Here is a 17,542-nt window from a genome sequence, read left to right as displayed (position 1 = left end):
ATAACAATTCATGAAGAATGAAATCAAAATTTGGGCAAATCTTCCTAAGTGTGTTAATTAAAAGCAGTAGCAGTGAATTATCTATCGTCTCCACAGACATTGAACCTAATCCAGTAATACGAGTGTTTACTGCTTCGCTAACTATACTGTAGTATTCTTCTACTCAAGATTGCATAGAAAATACAAGGGATTTGAAGAAGACATTGAATCGTTTGCAAACTTCTGATCCTGGGAAAAAAATTAGATTGAATTTTTTTGTCAATTTAAGGGTTGCGAGTATGAAAAAAAATGGAATAAGAAAACAATTAAATGCCCTAAGTATGTTAAAGGTCGATTTCTGAGATTTTTTTTTATTCGGAGTAGGTGATCACGTTACTCCGTAAAAATGCACTTACCATTGTTCCGGTTTTTAAAATATTAAAAAGATGAGTGTATTTTTCTTTTAGTGAGCTCTTTTTCAAGAGAATGTTTAGGTGCATTTTTGCACAAAAAGTGGATTGCTAAAATTTTGATGGCAGCCTCTACATAAATAACACATACAATAAGAAAATAGAAGAATTAACAATATACAATATTTTATTTTGTTCTTTTTTGGAATGTTTTAATATTATCATTATTATTATTATTATTATTATTATTATTATTATTATTATTATTATTATTATTATTATTATTATTATTATTATTTAGTCAAACTGTTTTATCTCATAAATAATCATCAAACCATAAGAACTTTTCTGTAGTCTTTCAACGTACAAATTATATCATGTAATAGCCATGATTTTAAAATATATATTTTTAAACACATTTACACGAATATATTTATTTTTATTACCCTGTAAATTTAAGATATTTAATCCTGAAAATATCGAAGCGAATTCACTAGTAAAATTTATCTCATAATATTTATAAATTTTCGGGAGAAATCTTTTTTGTTTATAGATAACTTCATTAATAATATTTTTTTATTTTATAGAAAGTTAAAGTTTATTTATATTTTTAATTTCAAGATATAACAACAGATCTTAATAAAATTTATCGAACTTAATAAGATTTTTATAGCGACAGTACCTACATTTAAAATTCTAAATCAGTGGCAAAAATGGTTTACTTTTAAAATAAAAATTTTAGCAATGTTTAATTTAGATGCTTTTTTAAAAGTTATTTTTGTCTTAATTGTTCTTGGCGCTCTTAATCGTCCAAATTAAATGTGATGTCATAAATGTAAGTTATAGCTTCGTAATTTCAATGATCTCGTAAGAGTTTGGGCTTACTTGAGAATTATGAGTCTTCCGTATCCTTTTCTCACCAGCTTTGAGAATAAAAATTATTATTTCTTGAGAGTTTTCCCTACTTTGTTGGAAAAAGACTAGAGCATTTTTCAAATGTTAATGAGATCAGAAATTTTACTGAAATCGGTTTCGGTGGATCTTATCATTAAACTGGTAAAGGATCTGCAGATTTCATCTTTTCTGAATTTTAATTTATAATTACTGCAGGACTTAAAAGAAATTTACAAGAAAACAACGGTGCTTTTAAATCGCGTTATGCTCTCTCAAAAGACGAGAATTGAAGCTTTCTTCATAAAAATGAAATTTGAAATAAAATGATTTTAATTTACTCGAATAACATGAGTGGAAAGTAAATTTCAGTTTGCACTAATTCGCTGGCATTTCATTTAGACTTAAGGCAAAAGATAATAGTCATGGACCAAGATAAAACGCATATAATTTATTGTCATACATGTAATTGAGCCCGCATTATGACCACATAATTATAACATAGGCATAAGCTCTTTAAGAGGGATGCAAGATTCCAATATAAAAACTTAAGTTGATTTTCAAAATTCCTTAGGTTACATCTTGAAGAAGAGAAAAAGTGATTAATAATGCGACCCCTGCCAACGATATTATTTCCGGGAACACAATATTATTGTTTACAAAAACTGGAAGCTGAAGAATTGAAATTAGCAAATAATTATGCATTTATTATTGATTCCGGGTTTTGATTCAGTATTCATAGGAAATTTATTATCTATTAATATTAATATTTCATAATAGGAGTGAATCAGTCCTTCCTACTTTAAAATAATTCTAACACTGAACTAGTAATATTTTTTCTTGTTGGGAAAAATCTAGTTTACAAATTGGTGCAAAATTCCACTTTTAACTAAGATAGAGAAACTTCGAAATCGTATATTCAGAGCATTTAAAGTAATTTTCGTAACTACATTAAAAAGAAAAAGATTTATAACAAAAATGAATCTTACATCCTTTAATATTTTCAGTTAATGGGTGCTATTCAAGTTGAGAATTCACCCTGATTGCGCCTCGCTATTTTAAGCGATGAATTATTATACCCAGGAATTCATGGACTATTAACCATGAATCTATCCACAGTTCGACAATTTACTCAATGTTTTTTTTGCCCCCGGACCAATTTTTGTCTCGCTCTATTAAGAAGCACTTAATCAATCATTTTCTGGGTCTCGTAAGATGGAGCGACAGTTGATCAATGATTCTCCACTCACTGATAACATGTGAACTATCTCTAAAAACATTAGGCTTATATTTTTTAGTTATCTTAATTCTTAGGGGCTTTGTAAATAATATTATTATTTCTGTACTTCTCATTATTTAAAAGTGTCTTCAGCTTAACATAACACGTTTATTTTAGAAAGACACGGCAATAGTTTTGCAATTTAAGAAAGCAACAATTTTGTAATACTATCGTGAAATCACGGCTAATTTGATGTTACTGATGCAGCATGGAACTTAGAAAAAGAGAAATGACGATTTAAGCAGGTGATTTTAAACAATTTTAAAAGGCGAATACTTACTTGAATTCCCAGTTCCTACAATAACTGTGGAACTCTCAGATTAATTTACATAATCGGGGCTTTTCTTTGGGAACTTATCATGTCCACTCTCAGTACAGCGTTACAAAAATCTTTAGATGTGAGTTGTACACTGAAACTGCCAAAAGTACAAAAATAGGGATGGATTTAGGGACAGATTTAAAAAGACAAGAAGTTAGGTTTCGGGAGATATTCTATTTTTAATACGTTCTTGAGCTTAGTAAATTTTAGAGCACTATCTATTTTGTGTTTTTAAAAGGCGCTTTCAGATCATATACATATCTTTTTTTACAAAGTTTACAGCTCTATCTGCAGAGTGAGGCTCATCTTATCTAACGATTCGGGATATTTATGTGTAAAAGGTACCGTGTTGCTAACATTCTATACAATATTTCGTTGGAGCAATTATCTTCATAGAGTTCGATTAAATTAAGTAACATTTTATCTTGATTTTTGGTTTGTTGATGTATTGGAGCATCAATTCTCATCTTGGTAGAGGCCAGTAAAAGAGGATTACATTGACGAAAAAATGGTCTTGAAGGTTATTTAAAAAAAATGTGTTTAGAGAACTTATACAGCGATTTGTTGAGTGTTGAAGAAGTTATACCAACAACTTCAAAAAATTTCTAGAACGATTTAGCATGTCAAAGTAGTTGCCACCATTTTGTCAAATATTTGCTAGAATCATTCAATAATGGTCAAAGTATACTAATGAAATAAAAATAAGATGAAAGAACAATAAGGCGATTTACGATTTAAAAATAAATATTGTCCATATTACCGATTAGCAACAAAATTTTGTCAGGTTTACTCCATTAATCTTTAATTGAATTAAAAGATGATTCGGGGAGATTTTAAATAATATTTCTTGAGTTAAATTAAATTTACCAATCACGTTCACAGACCTAGCCCCTTATTCGGTCAATTTTTGACATTCATTTTGTGAGAAGGACGATACTGTCGATGAAATGGAAACTGGCAGTTTGGATTTTTCACTTACTAAGGTTTTTTTTATTCTAATAAAAAAGCCGGTAATACTTTGAAAAAGTTGATTAAAAACAGAAAACATTTCTAGGAATGAGCCCAGCATCATCAACCAGTTCGAATGTTAGCCCATCTTAGGATTCATGATGAACCAGTGAGTAAGTAAGTGAGAAGTCCCGAGATGTAGCAAGGATCTCTGATGTTGATTTTGAAACTGTTGAAAACAGTTCATATTTTGAGAAATACTATTTTTGGTTGAGTAACATGTGAACAATTTACAAAATTACCAAAATTTGTAACATTGGGAAACTATTCTGGTTTTGAAAACTATTTTGAAATAAATATTTTAATTTTTGCTTTCACAAATATGTAATTAAAAGTACAATACCATTTGCGCAACCCTGAAACTGTTTGGAATATTAACTTTATTCTGTCGTAATTTTAAATAAGGCTTAAAATTTTGATCATGTCTAAGCCATTAATCATACCATACCACTGAATCTAAAATATTGTCTTTTATATTTATAATGAAATTATTTTCCATATAAAGTTGTCAAAAAATAAATATTTCATCACATAATTCATTTTACAAAAATTCTGACTTCGTATATTTAATTTAATTTAAATTCCTTAAATCTAATTTATAAAAAAATACAAAATGACTGTACAATTAATTATAAAGATATTTTCTTTTTTTGTTTTAGTCCATATTACTTTGTCGTCTAATTGTTTGTAAAATCAGAATCGATATGTTAAAAAGATTAAAGGCTGGTTCACTAGAGTACTACCCAATTTTGGCAACAATTTTTATCCAGTCCTGAACAACCGGCCTCAAGAGTAATATGGCCGAGAACTATGGCCGGATCTCAAGAGGCTAAAACTTGTAATTCTGGATCTTTTGTTATTTCATCAATAGTTGCTATTGAAACCTTTTTCTCTGGTGGTCCGCCATTGATGATTTTTTCTTTTTCAGCCGGTGATGACGTTGCATTATTACGTTTCTCTTCATTTGTGTAGTAGTAGGCTGCATGATGTCGATTATACAGCAGTCCAGCCACAACTGCAGCCATTGTAATTACCAATAATGCGACTGCTGCGCCGGCCGCTATTAAACCAAGTTGTGTGTTGTGGGTCAATGCTAATCCAGCAAACCCTTCTTCCTTGTAGCCTAAACCACTTCCACACCAACCTAGCATACCCATTGTCAATGAATCCAATCGTCTTCCTAAAAAATAAATACATGGTATTCGTTGCTTGAGTTTACTTTCAGTTCATTCAAATGTGCTTTGGGATGGGATTGGCGAGCGAATGATGTTTTATGAACGAGTGAGTCCACTCGAACTAATATTCAGTAACAAGTATTAACCAGTTAAGCGTGGAATTTTTAAACAAAAACCCACAGTGTGAGCAATTAAAATCAGACAATGACGTGTATACACGTCGAACGCAGGGCAAAACAACCAAAAGTTTACAACGTCATAATAGTCACAGCAAGCGCTTTTTCTGCAATTTCTGGGGCTTGAGATTACAGAGCATTCTGTACTCTTTCAAAATCTTGCATCGCTTCAAGTAAGCATTGCCTAGTTAACTAGAGACGCAAGAGCTTTTACAAGGATGAAAAGAACTTTGAATTCTGTGCAAAATGAAATCATGCTCGTACTGAGGTCTGAACCTCTATCTAAGGTAAAAACTGATGAGAGCTTTTATTTGTGTGCGTAATTCCCAATCTCTAATGCGGAGACCAAACATGTACCAACCACTTATCATTTGGCTGACTCCTACCGCCAGTTCTACTGGTAAGATAAAGGAAACATCCCACCAATTAATATTCTTATAGTATTTTATTAAAATTTCGAGTTTTTTCAGTTCATGGCAATTTTATATTTTCCACAACGAGTATACACGTCGAACGCACCGTAACAGAGATTTGGTTTGACGTATATACACGTCAAACGCGCTTAACTGGTTAAACATGTCTTAAATAAACACAAAATGTAAAAAAACATTATTTTCATAAATCATATCTTTATTTTAAATTTTGGTCAAGCAATAGGAATAAGAATTTGGCCCCAATAATTTACTATGCGATGGATGCTTTGAACTGTAAGTCAAATCTTTTTTTTAGAAGACAGATAAAAAAGAAGATAAAAATCGGTTAGAAGTCTTTACTAAGCCAGAAAATACACAATGCTAGTCCAACAATGCTTTAAGTGAGACGCTGTACACAATCCGAGGTCCACAAGCTACATCCGGCCCGCCAATGTGTTCCCTACGTCTTTTTGCTTCTTCTTAAATATTGTCAATTCTTATTTCAAGAGATATTGTAAAACAATTAGGAACTGCAATCTTAAGCTGACAGCTTATCAGAATAACTTACTGTTTTTCACTTAAAAAATATTCAGATAATTTTTACTTTTAATTTAACTTAAAATTACTGTTATAGGAAGTCGTATAAACGTCCGCAAACCAAATGAATGTTTCTCACCTGATTCACAACTTCAGTTCTTATACCGGGTTTTACGAAAATTATTTTTAGTAATACATTGATATTATTATGGAAAATAACAGTCAATTATATGCAGGGTATTAAGTAAATTATTATAATTTTATTATAGCAATAATTGGCATATGAGAAATAGATTATAGGGCATCAGAGCACTTGGTAGTGGCTTCCCTTCATCTACATCTGTTGATTTCGTCTTTAAAAATAAGAAAACAGACAAAGCTTTCTCTTTCCTTTGGATGCCTGGCTCAGAATAATAATCGAAGCATTAAGACAATTCGGCTTGTCTCTGATGGAATAGATTAGTAATAATAATTACACTTACATTCGAACAATTTCTATTTTAGGAAAACTGAATTTCAAAGAAGCGACTCTAGATTATTTCACAGAAAAAAAATAAACAAAAATATATCTCTGGTCCATTTAATATTCATTAAAAAAAAATAGAATGCAGGTTGAGGAGTTAAGTCTTTAATTTATTATGAGTGGTTGGTTAAAAAGTAATTTTCTTTTGGAAGTAAAGAGGAGAAAAATAATTTATGGCTTAGCAAAAACAGAATTTATAATAAGTGTAACATGAATTACCATTAATATGACTGTCACCCGTTCGAATCTCGGATTCAAATTTTAGTTTAAATATATATCAAAAAATGCTCCACCAAGGGGTGTCTGTTGGATGCAGTTACCTGGAGCGTAGCGCTCCTACGGGCTACCTCATCTTAGTTCCACATACACAATAACTACCCTCACCTCATACGTTAAAAGAGACCTAAAAATTACTTATTTCAGGACTGATAAATAACAATAATACACTTATTTTCTCCTGAGTTCTTCAATGTTGCCAACATCGGACTATTCCACACCATGGAGGGAAAAAAATTGAAGATATAAAAACACAATAGAAGCAAACTGGAAGATTCAACCGGCAAAATGACCAATGATTGATTGCTACGTGGAACAAAGTCTTGTCAGGCTTAAAAGCACGGTAGGCGCTAGCCTTAACCTAGAAGATGAACTCCTAAGTACAGAAACTGTAACTACACGCAAGAAAAAAAGTTAGAAAAATTACTCGATTTAAAGAAAACATATTTATTCATTTTGGAATTTAAGTTGCTTTACCATCTAAGATCAATGATATCCGTAACTTTTTTCAGTTTGCAGATGATGTTCTCTCGTTACAGACCACACTGTACATCACCGGGCAATGAGTTGTAAAAAAAAAAAAACTGCTAAGTATAGAAAATACAAAGGGGAAGCAGCTGGATTCGAATCTCATGGGAATCTAGTACGCTAATCACATAGAGCGAGCCCCTTCTCTGAAAAAATATCCAAGTATACCTATGTTGCCATATGGCTTAGCCACAAGCAAAATCAAGAGTGTCTAAAGACATGGCTTAGCCACCAGCAAAATCTAGTGTGTCTAAAGACAGTCATATGGCTTAACCATCAGCAAAATCTAGTGTGTCTAAAGACAATCTGAAATATTTCAATGTTAAAACTAATTTATGAATAGTGGATGTATACTAGCTTCATGAGAGTTTCCAAAATTTGGGTCATATATAACAAAAAGTACGGATGTCAATGAGATAATTAATAGCTTAAAAATTAAAGGAAAATATTTCAATGTAACTAGGACCAGTGTCCATAAGCCGATAGAAGAGAAGGGATCCGAACATTAAAAATGTTTACGCACAGTAGAAAAATATGTATGATACTACACTAGGAAACTAGGATATGGTACAAAAATCATAGATGATTTTATCAACTCCAAGATCAGAAAGGAAGAAGTTATTTCCGGCACTGGGAACCCTGGAAGACATGAATGTAGTAAAGGCTAAGAAATGAGAATGATTGATTTTGCAATGGGTAAATATTTAAGAATATGTAGTCCATGTTTCTAAGTATATATAGCTTATTGATCCTCTTACATTGACATGTAACCGGCAATTCAGGAAGTAAGGAACTATGCCGCAACAGATTGTGCTCTTATCATTTCATGGTTTCCAGCAGATTTGTGCTGAGAAAAGGTATCATCGTGGAGAGAGAGGAAATTCTACAGAATCGCCCTCTATCAAAGCGAAATGGCTGAAGCATTGCAAATAAGGAGTAGAGAAGCAGATTGAAGATAGTAGAACAAATAATGGTCTAATACAGGGGTGAGCAACCTTTTTAATCAATGGGCCAATTTAAATTTAATTTTTTTTTTGGCGGGCCGCACATAGATTAACTCTTATTAATAATTGGCGAAACTTCGTACGAAACGCATCGCGTCCGTATTGCATGTTTGAACAAGTCACCGACAAGTGTGTATCTCGTCACAAAAAAATCGCGCAGACGCGGCGCGTTCGTATTGCATGTTTAAAAACGTCGTCGACAAGTAACTCGCCATAAAAAAATATTTCGGTTCAGTATGTACGACCATTTTATTATAATTAATTTTATAACAATATATTGATGGGAGAAAGTCGATAAAATAAATTCAATTTTAGAAATGCTTGGCGGGCCGCGTGTTGCTCATCCTTGGTCTAATACAGCATTTCCCAACCTGTGGTACGCACGTTGATGGTTGGTGGTACTCGAAAAATTATCAATAATGGCGGACAAAAAAAATTAAAAATAAATCATAAAAATATTATAGAAACGTTTTTTCCAAAAATTTATAAAAATTATTTTAATTAATAATATCATAAAGTTGTTAATATGTAATAAGGTTAGTCTGTCTCAATTTATACGAGAAAATATAATAGCACATTTAACAGGATTAAAATTATCTTTCATGAAGACATTCATTCAAATCCCGAAAACACAAATGATAATTTGATTTCAAACCCCTTTTAGAATTAGAATTTATATCACAAACCTAATATTTCTACAATAAAATAGGGAACATTTGCACTTAACTGATTTAAATAAAGTAAAGTAACATTATGTTTAATATATTTTGGAACTCTCAAAATTTATTACAAAATGTTTATCAACAATATTTAGATAAATTCATTCCTTTTCAAGTTATATTGTTTTTGAAATAAGATTGGGTGGCCCTTATGTTACTAAATTTAAAATCAATAATGTAATTTATACAATCAAACCCAAAGGTCATTGTTTAAAGTGTAATAAGAACAAGCTGAAAACATTAATTGTTCATCAGCTGCCCAGTCTACGAAAGTTTTAGAATCTCACTCATGTTTAATTTAAACAAATATAATAATCCTAAAGAAGAACTTTGTAAATTAATTATTTTGAAGAGAAAAATATGTAGGTACGCAATTTTTAATTATTTTAAAAAAAAGTTTTAAAACTAAGATCTTACACTTTACAAAGTTTATAAAGAGAACATGAACTTGAACTTCTTTGTAACAGATACATTGTATCTCTATACAAATAAAGATGATAATAACAGTAATATAACACCCTTGTAATAACAAATTTCACGAAATACAATCATTTTTAAGAAGTGATACAATTTAGCAAGATGTACTTCCAAGGGGTACGGGAGCCAAAAAAGTTGGGAAACGCAGGTCTAATGTAAAGAAGATATATCATCAGCAGTGGAAGATACCAGGAAAAAGAAGAAAGAAGAAGAAAAACATATGGTTGGATGTAGAAATACAGACGTTACTTCAAGAGGGAAAACTAACGAAACAAAAAATGGCGGTGAGTTTTCTTTAGAAAACTGTCAGATTATTCTGTCGCAGGAAGAAAAGTGAGGCAAAAAAAACTGACAAAAAAGTCGCAATATGATTACAAGAGCTCAGGTACAAGAAATTATTGAAGGAAATGAAAGTTTGAGGGCTGACTACTAACCATGATTAGGTGTCAAAAGAAGCTATAATTAGCAAAACGACTTACTTTACTTTTTCATGAGAAGATATCTCTCAACAATTCCTAAAAACTTGCTTTGATCATTATTCATTTAAAAAAACTCTCTATTCCTCATTTAAATTCACAATCCTTGACATTGTAATTATTTAAATTCATTGTGTGATTAATAAGTGCATCAGCAGTTTACTTCAACATCACCTTCATATTTCTGTCTATCATACGCTCACTCAAACTAGTATCAAAGCTATGGCAATTTGAGTATTTTTTATATTTATTGGCTTCAAATCAAATTATAAAATGTACATATTTACAGGAATAAAGAGGTTTCAGGCGATAGTGCCTATCAGCAATGGCAATTTGAGTTCTTTACAGCAGAATAAATGTTTTCTTACCTTTCAGATTGTAGGGTAGAGCACAGATGGCTCTTTTTATCCAAGAACTGTCATTAACTCTGCTCATCATTGGTGTTATATGGCAAAGGTCGCAGGCCCATGGATTATCCTCCAAATGTACTTCCTGTAAAGATTCCATCCTAGCCACTAATCTTTCGTCCAGACCATGGAATTTATTTCTAGATAAATCCAATTCTATCAGCTTGGTTGTGGGCGATAATAGTTGTACAGGGAAATGTACCAATTGATTGCCAGACATATTTAAAAATCGTAAACTAGCAAGATGTGCTAATAATCCTATTGGTAAATCTTGTGTCATTATCTCTAGATCGGCGAGTGATAATTCTTTTATTTTCGTTATTACTTGTAATACATATTTGAATTCACCTATATCAATGTTATTACCACTAATTTTTACTATTCTTAAACTATCGGCTAGCGGTACAAATGTTGTTGGCTCTAATTTATCCAGTTTATTATAGCCCAAATCTAATTCAACTAATGATGTTAAATTATCAAAAGCATGTGTCGTCACTTTAGCTAGCCCATTTCTGGCTAAAGTCAACGATTGGAGTCTACCTTGTGAGCAAAAAGTTTTCTCAAGTATTACGGGAAAGTGATTGCCATCAATGCGAAGATCTACTAATTTATGTAAATCTCTGAACTCATATGAATCTAGATATTTAAATTGGTTATCACCTAGGTCTAAATATGTAAGCGAAGATAATAAACTGTAAATGTGTGGATTCATGTTACGCAAACCACATCCTCGGCAGGAGAATGTCCGTAAGTCCTGAAACAAAAGAATTTTATTTTATTATCGAACTTGTAAAACAAACCATATTTATTATTATTATATAATATTCAGTTGATTACAGCTAATCATAGGTCTAATACGTCACAGCAAAATTAACACATTGACTTAAATTTAAAATAAATAATAAAAATCTGATGAGAAACATAAAAATTTTCCGAAGTTCTCAATTTCCACAGCCACGGTTATTTGCCACGTTTCTCGCCTTTTGACTCATTATTATGTATATGTATATTTGAAGATTTATTTCATTTATATCACTTACTGAGAAAAACCTGAGCTTTTAATCGGAAGTAAGCATTAGGGAAAATCACTGGATAAAGCAATAGCCTTTTATAGTATAGAGTTCACTTTAATAAACAATAATTAAAGAAAGACATTTTTTTTTTTCTAGACCCTTTCACGACTTTAGACAAAATGACGGTTCAGGGAAGCCACTAATGGATTTTGACGAACATCAAGCAGTGTCTAAAGATAGTTCTTTGTCCTTAGTTGGGCAATAAAAACTGGATGCACCATAAACGCCTTCTATCTCGGTAAAGGATGGTTATTTGCCATCTTCTTCTTTTTTATTTTTAAATCCGTCTGAAAAGCCGTTCTACAATAAAAAAAAAAATTATGTGGAGTGAATTTTTAATGGGAAATGTGATTGATGGTCAAACAGCAATGCCGAATGGAGTAATAGCACAAGTTGATGCGCAATATCTGGAAACCTCAAGTAATAATTCGCAAATGATTATCAACAGAGTATTTTATGAATTTTAAATATATACTTAGTAAGAAGAAGTAGAAATAAAAGAAATGCTAAAATAGTCCAGCTTTAAACCGTGAATATATTTCACAGAAAAGGCCTTTATTAAACCTTAATGAGTTTAGTTTACTTAAGATTAGCTTTTATTAAACAAAAACTGTTTGTTATAAAGTTAAGCTACAAAGTTAAAATGGTGAAAATAGATAGGTTCCAAAACAAAGTTCATAAGTTTTGAGCAAACATGCTACTACAATACTTTATCAGATCAGTTCGAACATTACATATCATAGACGAATTTCAAGCGGACAAAGTCGCTTTCAAAAGCTAAGTTACACAAAGAATAAAAGAATTACATTTAGATCAACAAGAAAGCAAACTAATCGCAATAATTGCGACACCAAATCACTCGTTTATTTTAGTTAGTTTACCCCTCTTATCATTGTATCAAGTTATCTCACACATTCTCACTCAAGCAATTCTTTACATTTAAGTTTTTCTATAGTAATCAAAAATTTTAGCTAATGCAATGAAGTTAGGATTAATCTGTAAATGGTTGTCGTAGATTATGTTTTGTACAAGTGTACAAAACAAAATAAAAGTAGTCTTTCATCTATCTACACATTGCTGTTGTTTCTCTAAACTAATTCTGTTCTATGTTTAAAGTACTTTATAAATAATAATTCTTAAACAGTTAGTAAATCTCTACTAGAAGTCTTTGCGACCTGGAGATAAACTGTGAACGTAAAATATACTGATTCACTAACTTTAAATAATAATTTATTTTTGTGTTGGGTGCTGTAGCCTAGTGTTAGGTGCTGCTTTCTATTGTAGCAATTTGAAACTTTCATTTATTGAATCATAATATAGGTTTATATAATTATCATGTTTTTTTTTTTAAATAAAAAAGTGTTGTATTCTGTCCAAATAATTATTCTTCATTATTGCTACTAATAAAATCAAAAGCAGAAAAAATTAGTTAAAATTATCTGCATTTTATTGTTTGAAAACTAGCTTTTAAACGCTTAAAACAGAACTTCTCAATAATCGGTTAATCATATAACTCTGCACTGCACCCAGCACGCAGATCTAACACTTTATTTCTGACAGATTATTAGTTTTCCTTTCCGTTATTTGTTATTTATTTTTTATCGTTACACATAAATAAATCTTGAACGGCAGAAGTTGGGTTTCCAACAAGTTAGCAGTGAGTTAATATTATTTTCAATGATTTTGTCCATCGTAATACGAATGCGAATTGTATCCCAGACCAGTTTTGGACATTCAGCGTTTATCAGAAGTTGGTTAATCAGTTTGGCGTAAAGAATTTGACTTCAACTAAGTTTCCATCGCACACTACAGTGAAGGTACCTAAGTTTAGCATCACGAACCTGACCTTATTTTCAATTTTTTGTTTTGTTTTAATGTTGAATTTGAATATTTGTATCATTTTAAATCTATATACAAACAGAAACAAAAAATTTCGTTTTACATTAATATCCATTACTTTCAGCAGTGGTGGACATGAATTTTCTTGAATTATATGCTCTTAGAATAAACCATTTTTTTAGGAAGCAAAAGTTCATCATCTTCAAAAATGAAGTCTTAACTCCAGGTTATCAAAAAGCACACCTGGACCTGTTTTCTTAAAATCTCCGAAGTTCGGCTATTCATCCTCCTTTATCCGGCGGATCGGTTTGTTTCATTTGTGAAATTTCTCCTCAACACTGATTGTGCCAATTTGACTCTTCGACATATTAGGCTCAGTGTTGGATGTGTGTCAGAAGTCAAATTCTTCACAAACCCAGGTTTTTTACCCATCCTCAAAGTTAAGGAACAAATATATTTGATGACAATTAATGGATCCTAGGTTAATAAAATCAAGTATGTGAGTTATTTGTACAAAAGATTTTTGAATTTAAAATTTTTTAGAATGTTAACAATAGAATGACTGTAAAGCTTCACTAAGTTAAACTTACAAATATAAATTAAGGAACGAATAAGAATCAAAAAACTTTATCCAAAACAACTTTTCAGATCTGCCATACAACAGAACTGTATAGCTCGTAATTGTAAAAAAACAACTAAGAGAAAGTTATGAACCATTGTTACTGAAATCTGTTAGACATTTTGTAAAGTGAAGTATGGATTGTAATTAAATGCTTTAATTTTCCATTTTTCTAACATTTTCTCTTAGTGAAATTATGCAGTACAGTTTTCTTGACGAACCGAATAGTTCGTCATTAATAAAAAACATTTTCCTCACATGACGCTAACTGATACGCTTATGTTTTGATATGATTTACTTAACACCCACTTACCTAATGAGAATAACTGTGTAACAAAAGTCCGTGGATATGAAACTAAGGATACAAAAATTGTCAGATATAGCCTTTGAAGTTCTAATTAAATTTAGGTTCTAAAATCACATCTGACACTAAGGATTGGACAAGGTACCAAGTAGCAAAGCGACTTCATAGGAAATGCCCAAGTGGTTGCTACTTTAACCTGAACGTCTTGCGAAGTCTCTCAAATGATTTTCTTTGAAGTTCGTCCACTAATTAATTGCCTACTAACCATGTTTACTGCAAACATCTTCCAATGAAAATTAGTTTTAATTGAACTTCCACATAAGGACTGCGCAATATATCATCTTGACATAGCGTATAATTCGAGTACCTATTTAATCTTACACAAAAAATATCTCGTGAGAATAACTATCATTGGAAAAAAGTCCGTGCGATTTTAAGCCGGAGATCCAGGTTAAAATTCAGGCGTACTACCCTTAAATTTTCTTTACCTAGGAGCCCTCTCTCTAAGGCCTATGAAGGAGGTAGTACACCTATCAAGGTTTCATTGGCTGTAGGATGTCGAGGCAAATTTGATAAAGATAGACATCAGGCAGTGGAGAAGAAGAACCACCGACAAGATGGATGGTCCGTCTGCTAAAGGAGTCCAAGACCCACCAGCAAGAGTTGTAGCACACAAGGAAAAAGAAGAAAAAGCCTCTACAGCTCACTCTTCAGTGATGGACATTGTTACCAAAACAAGAGAACATTGTCCAGAAGCCTTTTAATGCACTGAGAAGGCTTGTTGCCAAAGACTTCAGATATTGACGTCTTAAGTTAAAAAACTAAGGCCAAAAGAACATTTATAAGTTTCCTGAATATAACTTACCTTTCTCTTTCTTAAATCAAATTAAACAAGAAATTCTTATGTTTCAATTAACACTTGAATTTATAAAATACGAGGTGTAGCTATTAAATAACGAGACTGATGCTGCTACAGAAGAACTATGCATGCGCCAAATCCTAACGACCGACAGCTGTGCAGCGTAAAGCCTTCTCTTTCGATTGCAGCGTCTCATGTGTTTGTAGAGAAATCTGTCTGACCGGAACCGTCGTTTGTGTAATAGGTGTAGTTTCGTTTTGCCGAAAACATGATACTACGCATGTAGTAACATAGAGCAAAGAATTTTCGGGAAATTTCACATGAAACTTGGTGAAACCGCTACTGAAACTTATCTTTTATTAAAAGAAGTTAATGGCGATGAATGTTGACCACGTGTGCAAGTTTTTGAGCGGTTCAAGCGTTTCCAAGATGGCCGAGAAGACGTCGGAAATGATGACCGCCCGGGTCGCCCTTCCACGTCCAAAACGGATGAAAATATCGATTATAATTGATCAACATTACTACCGTGAGGTGCTTGCTTTCAACTCCGTGAAAGAGTAAGGAAAAAAACGACCCGACTGGTGCAAGAACAAGTCATGGGTTCTCTATCAAGACAACGCGCCGGCTCACACTGCATTGTCTGTCAAGACCTTTCTAGCTAAATACAACATCCCAGTTTTAGGCCATCCGCCTTATTCGCCAGACCTGGCCCCATGTGACTTTTTATCTGTTCCCCAAAGTCAAATCTGCATTAAAAGGAACACGATTTCAGTCCGTTGAAGCTGTGAAAGAAGCACGCGTCATGCAGGAGTTCACAGAATAAGACTTCCAGCACTGTTTCGAACAATGGCAAATTTGCATGGAGCGTTGTAGGGATAGGGAAGGGGTGTATATTGAAGGTGGTAATAACTAAATATGTATAAATTTAAAATAAAATGTTTTACAGCAATAGTCTCGTTATTTAATAGCCACACCTCGTATAACTTTAGGATGTAAATGGAGACTTATTAAACATGCCTATCTTCCGGACATTTAAACTAGTGTATGTCTTTGAAGAAGAGGTTTCTAGAAAGAAAAAAGAAACCCTTAAAGACAGCACCAGGCCGTCCGAGTCTCAACTCCGGAATTATTACTAACAAATCCTTGTATTTTTAATGTTACTAATAATTTGTTTTTAGACACTAAGAATATTTCCAGCGTTTTGGGGCTTTGATAAAATCAGAAGTAATAATATTGAAAAGAAAAACAAAAAATCATAACCTCTTAGGCCAATCCTTAATGTCTTTAACAACATTCCTAGTACTTGAGCGTTGCAAACTTTGTTATTAGTAAGAAGTTTGATCGAGAAAAGGAAGCTTAACTTTAGTAAAAGTTTTGAAAGAGAGTGCAGATGCTCCATTTTGTACGTGTAGGTTTTTACAAATAACCCTAAAATAATGAAAATGTTTCTTACTTGGTAGTTAAAAAAAAAAAGAAAAGTGGCATTCACGTTAGTGGTTAGAAACCAAATTTATGTTGCCTTGAGTCTTTGTCGCATAGATGATGGCGCGTTGCTTAAGCAACTCAGTGTGCTGCAAACTGTCCTAGCTGAAAGGCATTAGCAAATTATGCAAAAAATAAAAATATTATGCTTTTTATGGCTAAAAAGAATGAATCTTTTTATTTTTGGGGTATTATAAGTTACACATTGCCTTGCAAACGGAACTTGGGGACTACAAATCTATTCACTACTTAAATTTTGTTGGATTATCTACATATTATTCCAAAAAAAAATATGACTGCCGAACTAGTTTTTGAAGAGAGCTCATCCCACTTATATGCAGAAAGATCAAGAAATATCTCAATCCATTCAATTGAAAATAAGTATTACAGCAAATCTTTGACAACAAGAAGCAATCAATGTATCGTATCACTGTAATAATGGAGTAGTCAGGATTTTTGCCAACACCTCAATGGAGCATGAATGTTCAAAACTTATTCCGTTCAAAAGGTGATAATTTGATGTTCGATGATTTGGTAAACTTTGATCTCAAACATATTTTATTTTCAAACGTTATTTATGAAAAATATAGATGAGTATTGTAATGCAATAGAATCAGACTTGCAATACAGGTTGTTGTTGGCATAATTTCCAGAACACTTTACCTCCACTGTATTGACATTTTCACCGTTTTAAGAAAATGTATTTACCATATCGTTACCAACTTATTTAGGGGGGGGGAATTGCCCTTTGGGTGGATTTTTGAGGGCT

The 17,542-nt window shown here is 32.1% G+C and overlaps 1 protein-coding gene across 1 annotated transcript in view; it reads right to left on the bottom strand.

Moving 5' to 3' along the window:
* Window positions 1-599: 599 nt before the first annotated feature.
* LOC141456485 (uncharacterized) overlaps window positions 600-17,542 on the bottom strand; it is a 638,647-nt gene continuing 621,704 nt past the window's right edge. Inside the window, exons 8-9 of the mRNA XM_074132515.1 lie at window positions 10,559-11,351; window positions 600-5,066 (exon numbers count right to left, since the gene is read on the bottom strand). Of these exons, the coding sequence (XP_073988616.1) occupies window positions 4,708-5,066; window positions 10,559-11,351 (1,152 nt within the window). The 3' untranslated portion in view covers window positions 600-4,707. The remainder of the gene's footprint in view (window positions 5,067-10,558; window positions 11,352-17,542) is intronic.

This window comes from Rhodnius prolixus, unplaced genomic scaffold, assembly GCF_049639745.1.
Source record: "Rhodnius prolixus isolate KJV_2025 unplaced genomic scaffold, Rpr scaffold_4, whole genome shotgun sequence".
Classification (NCBI taxonomy): domain Eukaryota; kingdom Metazoa; phylum Arthropoda; class Insecta; order Hemiptera; family Reduviidae; genus Rhodnius; species Rhodnius prolixus.
Note: the sequence above shows the minus strand (reverse complement) of the source record. Positions and strands in the feature narration are given on the sequence as shown.